Raw genomic sequence first — 14,490 nt, forward strand, 5'->3', positions numbered from 1 at the left:
CTGGATTGATAATTGCATCACAGAGCTGCAGAGTCTGTTTGGAAAGTCACAGCACAGTGAAAGGCCAACTCAGCAGCCAAATGTGGGGGAAGGAGCCTTGCAGCACTCCTGAAATAGCACCTGTGAGCTCTCTCTTTGGTGCCTGTGCTTGCCAAAGCCACTGTCGAGAATTCTTCCTCCTCCTAGAAAGTCAAATCCTGCCTAATTAATGCACAGTGAGTCTTCTGAAAGCTTCAGCTTGGGATGGACTCTGCAACTTCTGTGTTCTGCTTGGGCATCCCAGAGGAGTGTGGGGATAATGAGCTCTTTCTTTACAAGAAAAGTGCTGAGTTGGTGCCTGCTGATAAAGGTCACTTGAGCTGTCTAAAAGATCTGATTTTTAAATGAGTTTCTTAATAAAAAGTGAATTTAGCCAAAGGATCAGTGCATTACTGGCTAATTTAACCCACATCCAGACAAGCAGCACAATAAACACCTTTTCTGTGGGGGGGAAATGTAAAAGGATGGGGAGCCATCAGCATTTTTTTTGTTCATTTATTCATAAATAGCATAACTAGAGCTAAGTAAAGTATAGAAATTACCAATTTGGTGTTACTAACATTTTTGTAGAAACAGTTTGATTGCAATATCTGGTTTTTGGGGAGACCTGGCCAGGCTGCTGATGAAAGCCACTCTGATTTCAGGTTTCTCATCCCAATATCCCCTCCAATTCCAGCATGACAGTGGGGTAGCACTGCTGGATCATCTTTGCCAAGGTTGGTACAGTTTTGGGTCTCTGGCTTTTGGATGGCTTTGCCATGGGAATTGTTCACTGTTCTGAGCCATGGCAGTGCAGAGAAGCTGGGACTTGTAATCCATCTAGTGGGGAGGGGATGTGTTTTGGGAGTGTTACAATAATTACAGGTGCTGAAGTAGCTGAAATCCTGGAACCTGCCTTCCTTCCCTCTGTCATTCCATCACTTTTCACAACCATTTCTCCTCCAGTGTCTTGCTCCGGTTCAAATTTGCAGTCACAATGTGTCCTCCAGCCTCTTCACTGGCCCCTGTGGGCTTTGGATCCATTTTTTGGAGCACAAAAGAGCACTAAGGACTTTTGAAGGGCAGCTGGTCCATGAGCACAGGCCTGAAATGGAGAAGGAAAATCAATGTCTGTTAGTCTTGCAAGCAGCACTGAACATGGGCTGTAGCTCTGCTGAAGCTCAACATTCTGTAATTTCTTCTACAATTTATGATTGTTTTTTTCTTATTGCCCTCAGAACAACCTCAAATGTGTTGTGTGTGCAGCTGTTAAAAGTTGTGTTAATCCATGGATTGCTCCTGGGAGCAGGAATGTTCAGCCATTGCTTTGGTTTTACTACTGAACACACAAGGTTTCTCAAGCCTCATGGTTAAAATTACTTTGGGGATGCAAATATTGATGACTGGTGTGCAGAGCTCAGGTAAGGACACCTCTGGAGCACAGGAAAACAAAGTGTAACTCAGGCAGCTTTTTAATCTTGCAGTAAAAAACTGAGTAATTCTCAGTCATATCCCACTCTGACAGTGGGATACATGTGACTGTTACATTTTATGAATTTTATTGAATTACTCAGCTTTTTACTGCAAGATTAAAAAGCTGCCTGAGATTCAAAGGAAGTAGCCAAAAGAAGCAATAAAAAAGAGGTGATGGAAATGGACTAAAGATAGAGAAATGAGAGCACAGCTCTGTGTCTCTGCAATTTGTGGACAAATAGTCTGGATTAGTGTATTAGTCAGAACTGCTTTCAGTTGCAGCAGCATTTCCAAGAAATAGGAAATGAAAGCATTTCCCAACCAGCTCCCATAAAACAGTGCTGTGTCCCTGACCTGTGTGGGGTGTCAGAGTTTAGTCCAGTGAATCAGGAAGTTTTCAGGAGAAGGCAGAGCTTGGCAGCCATAAAAACAGGAGAAATGACCCTTGTGACAGCAGTGACAATGGTGTGTAACAGTTAATGATTGCTGCTGCCACGTGGGTTGGATGCAAAGTTTTGGCTATGTAAAACAGATGAGGGAGATGTAAACAACAAAGCCATGTTTAATAAAAGAGGGGTTTCCATAAATGTAATTCCTGGGCTAGAAGGCATTGCTGAGTCCTGGAGCCCAGCCTGTGGCTCGCTGTGCTGGGACAGCAGCTGGTCACGTTTCCTGAAATGAATCTGGGAGTCCACGTGATGCCACTGATGTCCTGCAAACTGCCAGGGTTAAGCATCTGCCCCACTTTGAGCTATATGCTCAGTTTAATAACCATTCATGTTAATTTTTTTCTAGTTGGTGCCTGTTTTATAACTGAATGACTGCAATTCTCAGGTTATTCTAGTGACTTGGATAAATTGGAGTGAAAGGTCCACAAAAGATGTGAGTGTGGAAAAGGCAGGAAGAGAGAAAGTGATGGCAGCAGCAGCAGAGTTTCTGGATGGACTGGAGATGAGCACAGTGGATTTTCTGAGTCTCTCAGTTCATGTGCTCAGTATCATCTGCTAGTTCAACACAACTGGAACAAATAATGGAGAAAAATAGAGTAAGGAAGCTTTTACCTCCGTGAAAGTGAGCTCATTTCTTCTTCCTCTGGGCAAGTGGATTAAAAATCATGGTGTTACATAATCTCTACCCACAGAAAAGCTTCTGTCTGCCTGGAATGTTATCTGCTGTGGCACTTGGTGCTTATGAATGAGTTCCCTAATCCATTGACAGAAACGATCCAGCAGCACTTGCAGACTCCCTGTGGTCTAATGCTTGCTGAGGAGCCTTAGTCAGGTGTCAGGGGCTGATACAGCCTCAGGAGATGGATGTGTACATAGCAAAGGCCTTTAAACTGATAGAGGTTTTGGAAAAAAAAACTTTACTGCCTGTGCTGGGAAAGGAATCCAACTAAGGAATGGAAAAGAAATAGAGATTATTAAAATCTCAGGTTTTGATTGCAGTTAAAATTTGATTTCTTAAATCCATGGAGTTTCATATACATGAGCATAACCTGGCCTTTTTCTATAGGATCTAATTTTTCTTTTTCCTTTCAGACTGACCAATTTACAAATATGAAAAATCGTGAGATTATTCAGTTGTGTGCAAATCAGATGATTCAGGTATATTTGAGAAGTGGTTCAGCTTTAATATAAAGCACCCAAAGACCACAAGGCTTTGCCCATATCCAGGCTTTGCTGAGATGCATCCTAAGCATGTGTAAATCAGCTAATGTTGGACTCTCTGGGGACAGGCAGGTTTTAGCTTTTATTCTGAGTGCTGGGATCTCTGCACTCAGCTGTGCTGATTTCAGAGCTGTGCTGATTTCAGAGCTCCCTTGGAGTGCAGTCGAATTCATCGATTGGGATGTTGCACTAATGGAGAGAAATATTGATTGTGAGCATTTCTTGGGCACGTGGGAGAGGAGAGGAGCTTTCTCATTCCCAGCACTGTCTCCTGTTTCCCATCCAGTAACGGGGCTGCAGCATCTCTGCCCCTGCCCCAGCTCAGGGTGAGGCTGTAGCAAAGTCATTTGAGCTGTTGGATGTAAAGTGCATGGACCTACAGACAGAGAAAGTGAATATGGGCTTTTCTTGGGGTTGTTTATTTTCTGGTAAGGTTTTGAGACAGTTCTTGGAGTGGCAGATGTGATGTATCAGCTGATTAGTAGGAAGGATATGATTCTGACTCCTTCTCAGCCAATGAATAGGACAAATAAGTTGTTGGCAATGATTAGGATGAGTATAGTGATTAGGAAGAATCGTAGCTAGGTGAAAAATTTTGTGATATAGGGGTGTGGAGCGATATATCATGTTGCAAATTGTAGGATAGAACATGGTATGAACAGTGCAGTGGAGTTCTTGGAGTGGCAGATATGATGGTAATTCCAGAAGCCTCATCACTTGTCAGAACTCAGTGCATCCCTCTGGGTATCCAGAGTTCCCCAGGACCCCATCAGGGGGCTCAGAGACCCTGGCACACAGCCCAGAGCACCTGGGGATTTGATTGTGACCCCTGGAGCAAGTTACCAGCTTTGTATGAGGACCTGAAAGTCACAGAAGTTTGAATAGTATAATAATAAAATGTTCACAGGGTGAAAATGTAGATTTTAGGATTTTTGGTATGGGGGTTATGGGATAAGATGGAGGAATCTGGGCGTGTCCAGCCTCTCTTCTTCTTCTTGTTCTCCATTTTCTGCAGTGATGTTGGCACTTTGGGACTGGTTTAGAGTAGAAGTGCACTGTCTAACATAGGTGATGGGTATTGGGAATTAAGTGTAAATATGTTACACGTAGTTTGTAGTATAAAAGGACAACTCAGAGTGCCTGTGGCTGCCTTGCTGAGCAGATCTGGGCTGGGCAGAAAGAAAATTTTATAGATAAGAATTAATAAACAACCTCAAGACCAAAAACTGAAGAGCTCTGACTCGTTCTTCGGGCGCACAGGCTGAAACAGAGACATCCTGCACATCTCAGGGCAGCAATGAACAACCAAAAACCTGAGAATCACTGAGAGTGATCACTGTCTCAAAACCTTTCCAGAAAATAAACAGCCCCAAGAAAAGCCCATATTCACTTTCTCTGTCTGTAGGTCCATGCACTTTACATCCAACAGCTCAAATGACTTTGCTACAGCCTCACCCTGAGCTGGGGCAGGGGCAGAGATGCTGCAGCCCCGTTACTGATGTGAAACAGGAGACAATGCTGGGAATGAGATGTGCTGGGTGGGAAGGGCACTGTGACAGCTCTGTCACTGCTCCTGCTGCTCTGGGACTGGAAGTTCCCTCACAAGGTGGCTTCAGAAAGACCAGAATGAGTTTATTTGATACAAGGATCTGTGCTGACGTGCAGTTTTGGTGTCAGGCCCAAGGAGTGATAAACAGCTGGGTTAGAGGAGGTCAGCTGGGCTTGCTCTGCACAAGATACTGAAGTGAAACCAGTCTAATGATTTCTGTTACCTTGTGCTGGCTGAGCAAAAGGGGAAACTGGGTTTGTTTATTGATAATTATAAAGCTGTGGAGAGCTTTGTGCATTAGCACTGTGCTATATTTAAATGGTATCCTGTCTGTCAAATGTCCCTGTTACAAAATGTTCTTTGCCAAGATGATGGGCCTCTCTTTTTTAAAGTTGCTTTTGAAAAGCAATCGTTTTCAGAAAATTGGTTAATATGCCATGGCTGGGGCACCTCTGTGTCTTGACTTTGTGTTGTTAAGTCATTCCAAGAGCATTTTAAAGGTGTTATGAACAGCTATGGGAAATGCCACTTCACCACTTGGAGACTAGAATGATTGCATTTCTGAGAGATGAAATAATTCTTAGTGCAGAAAATAGAGTGTTCTCCAGCCTCTCACCCTGTGTGCTGCAGTGCTATCTTTAATTAGAAGGCTGTCACAGCTGAAGTAAAAATACCAACTCAAAACAAAACCTCCTGTGAATCAGACTGAGAGCCATGAGCTTTAAAGCTTTACTTCTGAACAGCTGGAGCCCTGACAGGAGCATTCCAGCCCCTCGTGCTGCCCAGGCCGTGTCTGGCACACGGGGCAGGAGGAAATGTTCCCCTCTGCTCATGGGAGAGGTGCTCCAGGTTCAGCAGCAAGAGGAGATTCATGTCCTGTGTCTTCAGCCAACAAAAACCACCTCGTTTCATGCAGGCCATGTTAGAGCTCTAAAATGTCACAGTGTGCTCAGGACTGAGCTGAAACCCTCAGGTTGCAGAGAGCTGCTCTTGGGACATTTATAGACCCTTTAATTAGCAGGAAAACCTATCTTCTCCTTAAGGATTTATTAAAATCACACATAAGCTCTGCTGCTGAAAGATGCTCATTAATTCGAGATTCTCTTGGATTATTCAGCAGAAGAGTGAATATCCCTCACAAGGACAGGCTTTGAAGATCATTTCCTTGAAATAAGTAACTTTTAAAAATTCCTGGAATTTCTTTTTCATGTTATCTTTGAGATAGATATGAGATAGACACAAAGCCAGCTACAGTTTTGGCTAGAATATTGCTAGAATATTTGCTAGAATATTACCTTGCTTGTCAAGGTAAAAACAAGCCAGAGAGGCCTGGTCTGGAATATTCAATTTTAGAACTTTCTCCTTTCAGAAGTGACCTTATCCAGTACCCAAATGGACACCCTCCATCATGAACACCTCATTATGTGTGTTGAAATAGGCATCTTCTCTGCTTTTTCAATTTTGTATATTTTTTTGTGGTATTTCCCTTTTTTACTCTCTCAAAATATGGCTCCAGTTCCTGACTAATTTTGCTGTAATGCTGCACTAACCAAATATTTTTGTGGAAGAATTATTAGTCATAGAAGAAAGAATGTAATGGAATATTCTTAGAAAGTGTTATAACTATGCTTGACATGTAAAATATTTATCCAGGCATGTAAACAAAACAAGAGGTGTCTTGCCAATGTCCCCTTGTAAACCATGGCTGGTTTGAAATCATGAACTGTTTTTCAGTTCTTGAAAATAAAGTATCAGGTTCTCTGCTGACATGAATTGGCACAGTGCTAATGGCTGGCCTCACCTACATGAAATTGTAGCCCCTGCTCTTGCCTTCCTCAAAATAAAATCAGGAGGTGTTTTCCAAAGGGCTGCAATTGTGCTAAATAAAACCCCTGTGTTTATTTTGGTTTCGGATTACTCAGTGTTACTTGCAGTTACTAATGCAGCTGCCCCGTGAGAGGAGCCTTATGTTTGTTTTGCTTTTTCTTATTGTTGTATCTCAATGAGCATTAAACCATGTGTTTGATTCAGAGAACTCTGTTCTTCCTGAGGACAGCACTGATAATGTTCCCTTTGTGCTTCAGAGGAGCATCTCTGCCCTCCCAGAGGAGAATCCAGCTGTGCTTTATCTGAACAAGCTTCCAGCACCTGTGTGGTGAGGCAGGGCAGTGCCCCATGGGGATGGCAGATAATGCCCCTGGCAGGGACCTGTGCCAGCCTGAACCAGCCCAGAGCTGGGGGACACCTGAATTTGCCAATCCTGCTTCTGCCCTTCACACTGCACCTGGAGTCTGAACCTCCTTCTCAATATTTCCTTGCAAATTTAATTACCATTGCATCCCTGCGTTTGTTTCTTGGGTTTGCTTTGAGTTTTTTCACTGTTATTATTTTGAAAGCTCCTCTGACTGCTTCCAACTTTTTAAAATATGCCACTTATTGTTATTTTTTGAGCTGCTGGTGTGTAATTGGTGAGAAATGAATGGCAGCAGATGAGCTGGGAATGAGTGAGCTGTTACTTGTTGGGATCCCTTCCAGAGGAGGAAGGAGGAGTTCTGAGCTGCTCCCAGCCTTTCTAAAATAAGAGTCCAAACAAGGAGGTGCTTTTTGTCGTGGGTGAAATGTCAGATAAGTTTTTGTAGCAAGCAAAAATGTAAATGCTGAGAGGAATTTTGGTTTAGGGTATTGTCTCTGATGAATTTTTAATTTTTACATAAATTAATTAAAATTTGTATCGTCCAAAACACACTGATAATACAGCAATGCTCATCTCGAGAGATCCACAGTGGACAGTTGCTGTCCCAAAAACAAATAGGGTCATTATAAAATCTAATTTATAAATTATACATACACAAATAATGTAAATTATATATAAAAATATATAAATCTATTCTTTCTCCTGATGATAGCCACCAGCCTCACCTGGTGTGGGACAACACCTCTTGCTGATCAGAGATTCTTGCTGTTTACATTCCCCCAGCCTATTGCTCCTGTGTCTGGACAGATGAGAGAATTGGGCATTAAAGAAATAAAATCTTGCCCCCAAACCAAAAGTAATAACAAGTTTTTATACAAAAGTTAGTAAATTAGTAACTTGGATTTTTTTTCTATGTTGTATTGCTTGGTTTGTTTTTAATTAAGAGCTCTCTAAAGGCATCTTTTATTCAGACTTGCCAGGACACATGTGCTTTATCACTGGCATGAGTCAGGAGGAAAATATTTCCTGCCTGTTTAGACTCTCTATGCATTAAAAATTATATATTATTGATGATCTGTGATATATTTAACTCTGTTGTTTTGTGAAATGGTGTTTGGAGCAGTCTCTGAGCTGTATCTTAGGGGAAAGCAGTAGGAGACAGAATCGATGGATTTAATATTTGAGCTGGCAGAGGGGACATTTCCAGGTGACATAAACAATGTATTGCCTTGGCCACGGCACAGGAGCACTGAGGGAGGGTGCTGGTTCTTATTGAGGCTCTTCAGCAATGCACTGATGGGTCAAAATAACTCAGTTTTATCAATTTTAATAACTCATTTTATCCTCAGTTACTGTAAATTTGTTTGGGCCCAAGTCCTGGGGCTCCTGGGCTTGGCAAACCATATGTACATAACCAAAAATTCTGGTGGTTTATTCCTCTCTGCTTGTCTAAGGGATGTGTGGCAGGAAGGTGTTTTAATAAATAGTATCAAGGGTTTAATAAGGGTTTAATTTGAGATTCTCTTGGATTATTCAATAGAAAAGTGAATATTCCTCACAAGGACAGGCTTTGAAGACCATTTCCTTGAAATAAGTAACTTTCAAAAATTCCTGGAATTTCTTTTTGCTCGTTATCTTTGAGATAGACACAAAACCAGCTGGCTAGAATATTGCTGGGCTCTCTCTTGTCAAGGTAAAAACAAGCCAGAGAGGCCTGTTCTGGAATATTCAATTTTAGAACTTTCCCCTTTCAAGAGTGACCTAATCCAGTTCCCAACTGGACACCTTCCATCAGCACAAACTCCTCATTATGTGTGTTGAAATAGGCATCTTCTCTGCTTTTCCAATTTTGTGTATTTTTTGTGGTATTTCCCTTTTTTACCCCCTCAAAATATGGCCTTTTCTACCACACAACTGAGCCTTTTCTACCACACAATTCCTGCAAAAACTGAATGAAGAATTTGGAGAAATATTCACGAGGCTTTTACTGAATAGAGGAGACTTTAAGCTGTTACCACACGGATTACATTCAAACTTTCCACGAATCAGCTGGAGGGACTTTTAACCTGAAATATTTACATGAATCAGCTCTGGGGGAGTGCCCAGCGCTGCTCCAGGAGTTTAAACTCCGAAGCTTTGCTGTGCCCGGTGCTTCCCTCTGCTCCAGGAGGATTTCGGGCTCTGCAGGGAGCGCCCAGCACGGATGAGCCGGCAGTAAGTGAGGGGTGCTGGGCACAGGGTTTGCTCCGGACTTACACCGGGAAATGTGGGTGATCAGAACTTCTGGTGGATCAGATTCTCTGCTAGAACTCCCTCAGAAATACTCTTGTCCTTATGCAGTTTGTAGTTTATAAGTGAAAAGCTGGACTTCTTATAGTACAAATGAGAGGACAGATTCTCTGTTAGTGCTCCCTCAGAAATACTCTTGTCCTTATGCTGTTTACTGCAGTTTATAATTTAAAAACTGGACTTTTCATAATACAAATGAGAAGACATTCTCTGTTAACACAGATTCTCTGTTAGTGCTCCCTCAGAAATACTCCTGCCCTTATGCAGTTTGTAGTTTATAATTGAAAACCTGGACTTCTCACAGTACAAATGAGAGGACAGGTTCTCTGTTAGTACTGCCTCAGAAATACTCTTTTCCTTATGCAGATTGTAGTTTAAAATTGAAAAACTGGAACTTCTCATAGTACAAATGAGAGGACAGATTCTCTGTTAGTGCCCCCTGAAAAATACTCCTGTCATTATGCTGTTTACTGTAGTTTATTATTTAAAAACTGGACTCCTCATAATATAAATAAGAGGGCAGATTCTGTGTTAGAGCTCCCTCAGAAATACTCCTGTCCTTATGCAGTTTGTAGTTTATAATTGAAAAACTGGACTTTTCATAGTACAAATGAGAGGGCAGATTCTCTGTTAGTGCTCCCTCAGAAATACTCCTGTCCTTATACTGTTTGTAGTTTATAATTGAAAAGCTGGATTTTCATAATACAAATGAGAAGACAGATTCTCTGTTAGTTCTGCCTCAGAAATACTTCTATCCTTGTGCTGTTTGCTGCAGTTTGTAATTTAAAAACTGGACTTTTCATACTATAAAGAGAAGACAGATTCTCTGTTAACACAGATTTTCTGTTAGAACTCCCTCAGAAATACTCTTGTCCTTATGCAGTTTGTAGTTTATAATTGAAAAACTGGATTTTCATAATACAAATGAGAGGACAGATTCTCTGTTAGTACTGCCTCAGAAATACTCCTATCCTTATGCTGTTTGCTGTAGTTTATAATTGAAAAACTGGACTTCTCATAATACAAATGCAGGAATTGAAATAATGCGAATCTGGAACCAAGTTGGATTTAACTGCCTAAGAAAAGCTGAGAAATAAAAGGTTTTTTAAATCCAAAGGGATAAGGCAGCTTTTTTATGCTTTGCTGAAGTGTGTGGGATTTTCTGAAATCTTTGTAAATACTTTTGCAGCAAATGGTAGAGCAGAAACAAGAACCAAACTCTGTTGTCTGCAGCACCTACTCCTTTTGCAGGCTCTCACCTAAGTATTTGTAGCTTAATTTAACACAGGTGAAGAGAAAGTGTAACTCACAGGTGTCACCTGCCTTAAAACTTCATTTAGCTCAGTATTGTTTATTTTAGCAGGGAATATTTTTTTCCTGTCTCTAGGTAAAAATATCCTGCTTATATTTGCAACAGCTCATCTTTTGCCACAGTTTTTTTCCCTTTTCCCTGATCATATCTGCACAATCCAACCTTCTGCCAAGGAAGGAGGTGTGTATTCTATATGGGCATGGCCAGCTTTATTAAAAGTGCTGAATTTAATCAGATAGCACTGGCAAAGCTGCCATTGCCATAGGGGTAAGAAGCTTTTTATGAGGATCAAATATAAATTTTCAGGTGACTGTCTTTATTTATTCCAGAATTGTGAGGAAATACTCTTTGCACTTCACTTGGGTTTGCTCTCTAATTTGAATACCTTGGGCCTCAGAGGTAAATAAAAAATAAAAATAAATAAAAAATAAAGAAGCGGTAAGTTGTTGCTGTGGTGAGGGATTTTGCTCCTGGTGGAACATTGCTGGATGCATTTCATCTCTTCTGTTGGTGAGGCTGCCACGGTGTGACCTTCCTATTTTGGGAAAGTCGGTAAAAGGTTACATCCAGTTAATAAATATCCATTATTTTTCTGCAGGTTTCAGTCTTGGTGTGTAGATTGGCAAAAGAAAAGCTGTGTGAGTGTGGGGCACTGGTGAGGGGTCAGTTCAGTGCATAAACTGAGCACTGGTGGTGACAGAAGGACCTGGTGACCCCCAGGTCTTAAATCAAAGTGTGCAAAAGCAGTGTTAAACCCTTAAACCCATCTTGCCAACTGTAGTTTTGAATTACATTTGTAGAAACAGTGGATTTTTGTTGAGCCTCAATTAAATGAGTAAGTCAGTAAACTTTGCTAACAGTGTGGCACTATGCACAGAATGGGAGAAACAATCAAGCATTTCATCAGCCTCCTTGCTGTCTCCTGCCAACATTTTCAGGCTGTCCTGCATTGCATCAGGCCTGCTGGACATTATTTTCCATCTATCATTTGAAGCCGGATGGAAAATGAATCCTCTCTATATTGATAGAGTTATTTCATAACAAGGGAAAAGCTTTTTGTCACGTGCCTGTGCTGGTTCAACCTACAAATCAGCTTTTATTGTCTGCTTGTGTTTGTGTTGGGAGAATGAAATGAGGATCAGTAGGAGGTGTGTGAAGAGCATGTGGAGGCTGCAGTTGGATGGTTTTCTCTCTGGTACAGACCCTGTTGTTCTCCAGTGCTCCAGGTGTATCTGCAGCTGCCAGGGAGTGGCAACCCCAGCCCTGCCAAATCTCACCTTGCCCTGAGCATCTCCCTTGGTTCAGGTGCACAGGGCAGTGTTTGGGGCTCAGCCAGGCTGGCACAGCTGGGGATGTCCAGCCTGGATGGGAGAAGGCTCCAGGGAGACCTCAGAGCCCCTTCCAGAGCCTAAAGGGACTAAAACAGCTGGAGAGGGGCTTGGGACAAGAGCCTGGAGGGACAGGACCATGTTGTTCTCCAGTGCTCCAGGTGTATCTACAGGTGCCAGGGAGTGGAAACCCCAGCCCTGCCAAGTGTCACCTTGCCCTGAGCATCTCCCCTGGTCCTGGTGCATGTGCAGTGCTTGGGGCTCAGCCTGGCAGTGCTGCTTTCCCAGGCTGGCAGAGGTGGAGATGTCCAGCCTGGATGGGAGAAGGCTCCAGGGAGAGCTCAGAGCCCCTTCTAGAGCCTAAAAGGGACTAAGAGAGCTGGAGAGGAGCTTGGAACAAGGTCCTGGAGGGACAGGACACAGGGAATGGTTTCCCACTGCCAGAGGGCAGGGCTGGATGGGATATTGGGGAGGAATTGTTCCCTGGGTGGGTGGGCAGGCCCTGGCACAGGGTGCTCAGATCAGCTGTGGCTGCTCCATCCCTGGCATCCCTCCGTCCCAGGCTGGATGGGGCTTGGAGCCACCTGGGACAGTGGAAGGTGTCCCTGCCATGCCAGGGGGTGGCACTGGGGGGGCTTTAAGATCCATCTTAGTTACAGAATGAGCCATCAGGTCAGGTGTAATTTTTTAATATTGAACATTTCACTTTTTGCCTTTCTCTCTACTGGATGAGTTCTGTCACTCTGCACAGCCCTCTGCAATGCCTCCCTGCCACTGGGAAGTTTTTATTGCAGGTGAACTGAGCTGACAGGCAGAATCATTTGGTTTTTCTCTTTCTCTGGGAAAGTCTTCATCTGATGATCAGAAGCAAATAGTTATTATGAAATTTAGAAGTTGGATTGCTGCCTACTTGCCCATATTAGAATTTTTCAGCAGTTTGATGGCTGCTTTTTTATTTAACCAATGTTACCCAGCCCAGGGGAGATCCATTATCTCTGTGCTGCATTCCCTGCTGTGGTTTGTACCTTACAGTGATTCCCCTAATCCTTATGTACAGGAAACATTCTCCTTATGTATCTTAAACCCATGAGATTGCACTTTTCCTCTCCAAAGTAGAAAGCCAATCATTGCTAATTTGTTTCTCTGCTTTTATATTTAGAGAAACTTTTGGAATATTCTAAAGAGACCTTTTAAGAATTTATGCTGGTTTTATCTGATATAAAGTTAGTTTTTTTCCTAGTAGCTTATAGGGGGCTCTGGTTTGGAATTCAGCTGGAAAAAAGAGGTTGATAACACAGGGGTGTTTTATTTATTGCTGAGCAGGGCTCACACAGAGCCAAGGCCTTTTTTGCTGCCCACCCACCAGTGGGCTGCGTGTGCAGAGGAGCTGGGGGCACAGCCAGGCCAGCAGACCCAGGGATGGATATTCCTCTCCTTATGGAAGTGGAATAAGAAGCATACAGAGCTGGGGGAGGAAGGAACAGGGGGGATGTTAGGAGTGATGCTGTTTTTCTTCCCAGGTGATGGAGCCCTGCTCTCCTGGGCATGGCTGAACACCTCCCTGCCCATGGAAGGTGGGGAATGAATTTCTTTTATGCTTTACTTGCATGCACAGCTTTTATAGAGTCCTAGAATGCCAGATTGGCTTGGAATAGAAGGAACCTTAAAATTCATCATATTCCATCCCCACCATGGCAGGGGCACCTTCCACTATCCCAGGTGGCTCCAAGCCCCCTCCAGCCTGGCCTTGGGCACTTCCAGAGATCCAGAGACAGCCACAGCTGCTCTGGGCACCCTGTGCCAGGGCCAGGGAGCAATTCCTTGCCAGTATCCCATCTGTCCCTGCTCTCTGGCAGTGGGCAGCCATTCCCCTTGTCCTGTCACTCCAGTTCATTATGAGCAGTCCCTCTCTGGCTTCCTTGGAGCCCCTTCAGATCCTGCAAGGTGCTGTGAGATCTCCACACAACTTTCTCTTTTCCTTTACCTATAAAATGTCTGGCTCTTAACCCACAAGTTCTTCCTCCAGTTCTCTCCCCATCCCACCAGGGAGCAGTGAGCACGTGGCTGTTTGGGCTCAGTTGCCATCTGGGGTTAAACCAGGACACAAATTAAAGCCAGGCCTTAGCCAGTGTGGAAAGACATGCAGCTCCATCAGAAATCCATCTTGTTCTCAGAGCAGGGCTGTGGAATTAGGTCAGGCACACCCTGCGTGCGCGTGTTTCCTGCTTGCTCATATTTCTGAGAATAATTGGACATGGGAATGTTTTTGTAGACTTAAAGGAGGGCTGTCACCTTAAAAATGAGTTGTTTGGAGTTTTATTTCTGTCGTGATGGTTAAGCTGTGGTTTAGGAAGAGGGGAGGATTGTTCACCAGCTGATTCACTCACTGCTGGTGCTTCCTCACCGTTTGAAATCCAAATGGTGAAGTAAAGCCACTCATTCCTACTATTCTTATTCTCTTCCACCTTTTCTCTTGCCATGCCAGATGACAGTGAGACCCTGTGTAAGCTGGCAGGGCTTTACTCCTCAATGGATTTTGGCAGCTAGGCTTTTCATGGTTTTTTTGAAGTTTCTGTGAAGTTCTTCATACCTAAAATACTCCATAATGGCTCTTTAAAAAAATCCAATGAGTGTATCTTTATAAATATAATAGAATA

The 14,490-nt window shown here is 43.1% G+C and overlaps 1 protein-coding gene across 3 annotated transcripts in view; it reads left to right on the forward strand.

Annotated features, from left to right (window-relative positions):
• KCTD20 (potassium channel tetramerization domain containing 20) overlaps window positions 1-14,490 on the forward strand; it is a 32,466-nt gene that overhangs the window by 4,084 nt on the left and 13,892 nt on the right. Inside the window, exon 1 of one of the 3 annotated variants that reach the window (XM_054290737.1) lies at window positions 684-755. The exons of 1 other annotated variant lie outside the window; for it this stretch is intronic. Coding sequence is in view for 1 of the 2 variants with exons in the window: in XM_054290735.1 (XP_054146710.1) it covers window positions 9,108-9,118 (11 nt within the window). In the remaining variant the exon portion in view is untranslated. Of the gene's footprint in view, window positions 1-683; window positions 756-9,044; window positions 9,119-14,490 lie in introns of those variants that run through there. One more of the 3 variants, XM_054290735.1, reaches the window with a different exon arrangement.

This window comes from Melozone crissalis, unplaced genomic scaffold (genome assembly GCF_028551555.1).
Source record: "Melozone crissalis strain CALT ecotype California unplaced genomic scaffold, PUWL_Pcris_2 ptg000086l_1, whole genome shotgun sequence".
NCBI classification, from domain to species: Eukaryota; Metazoa; Chordata; class Aves; order Passeriformes; family Passerellidae; genus Melozone; species Melozone crissalis.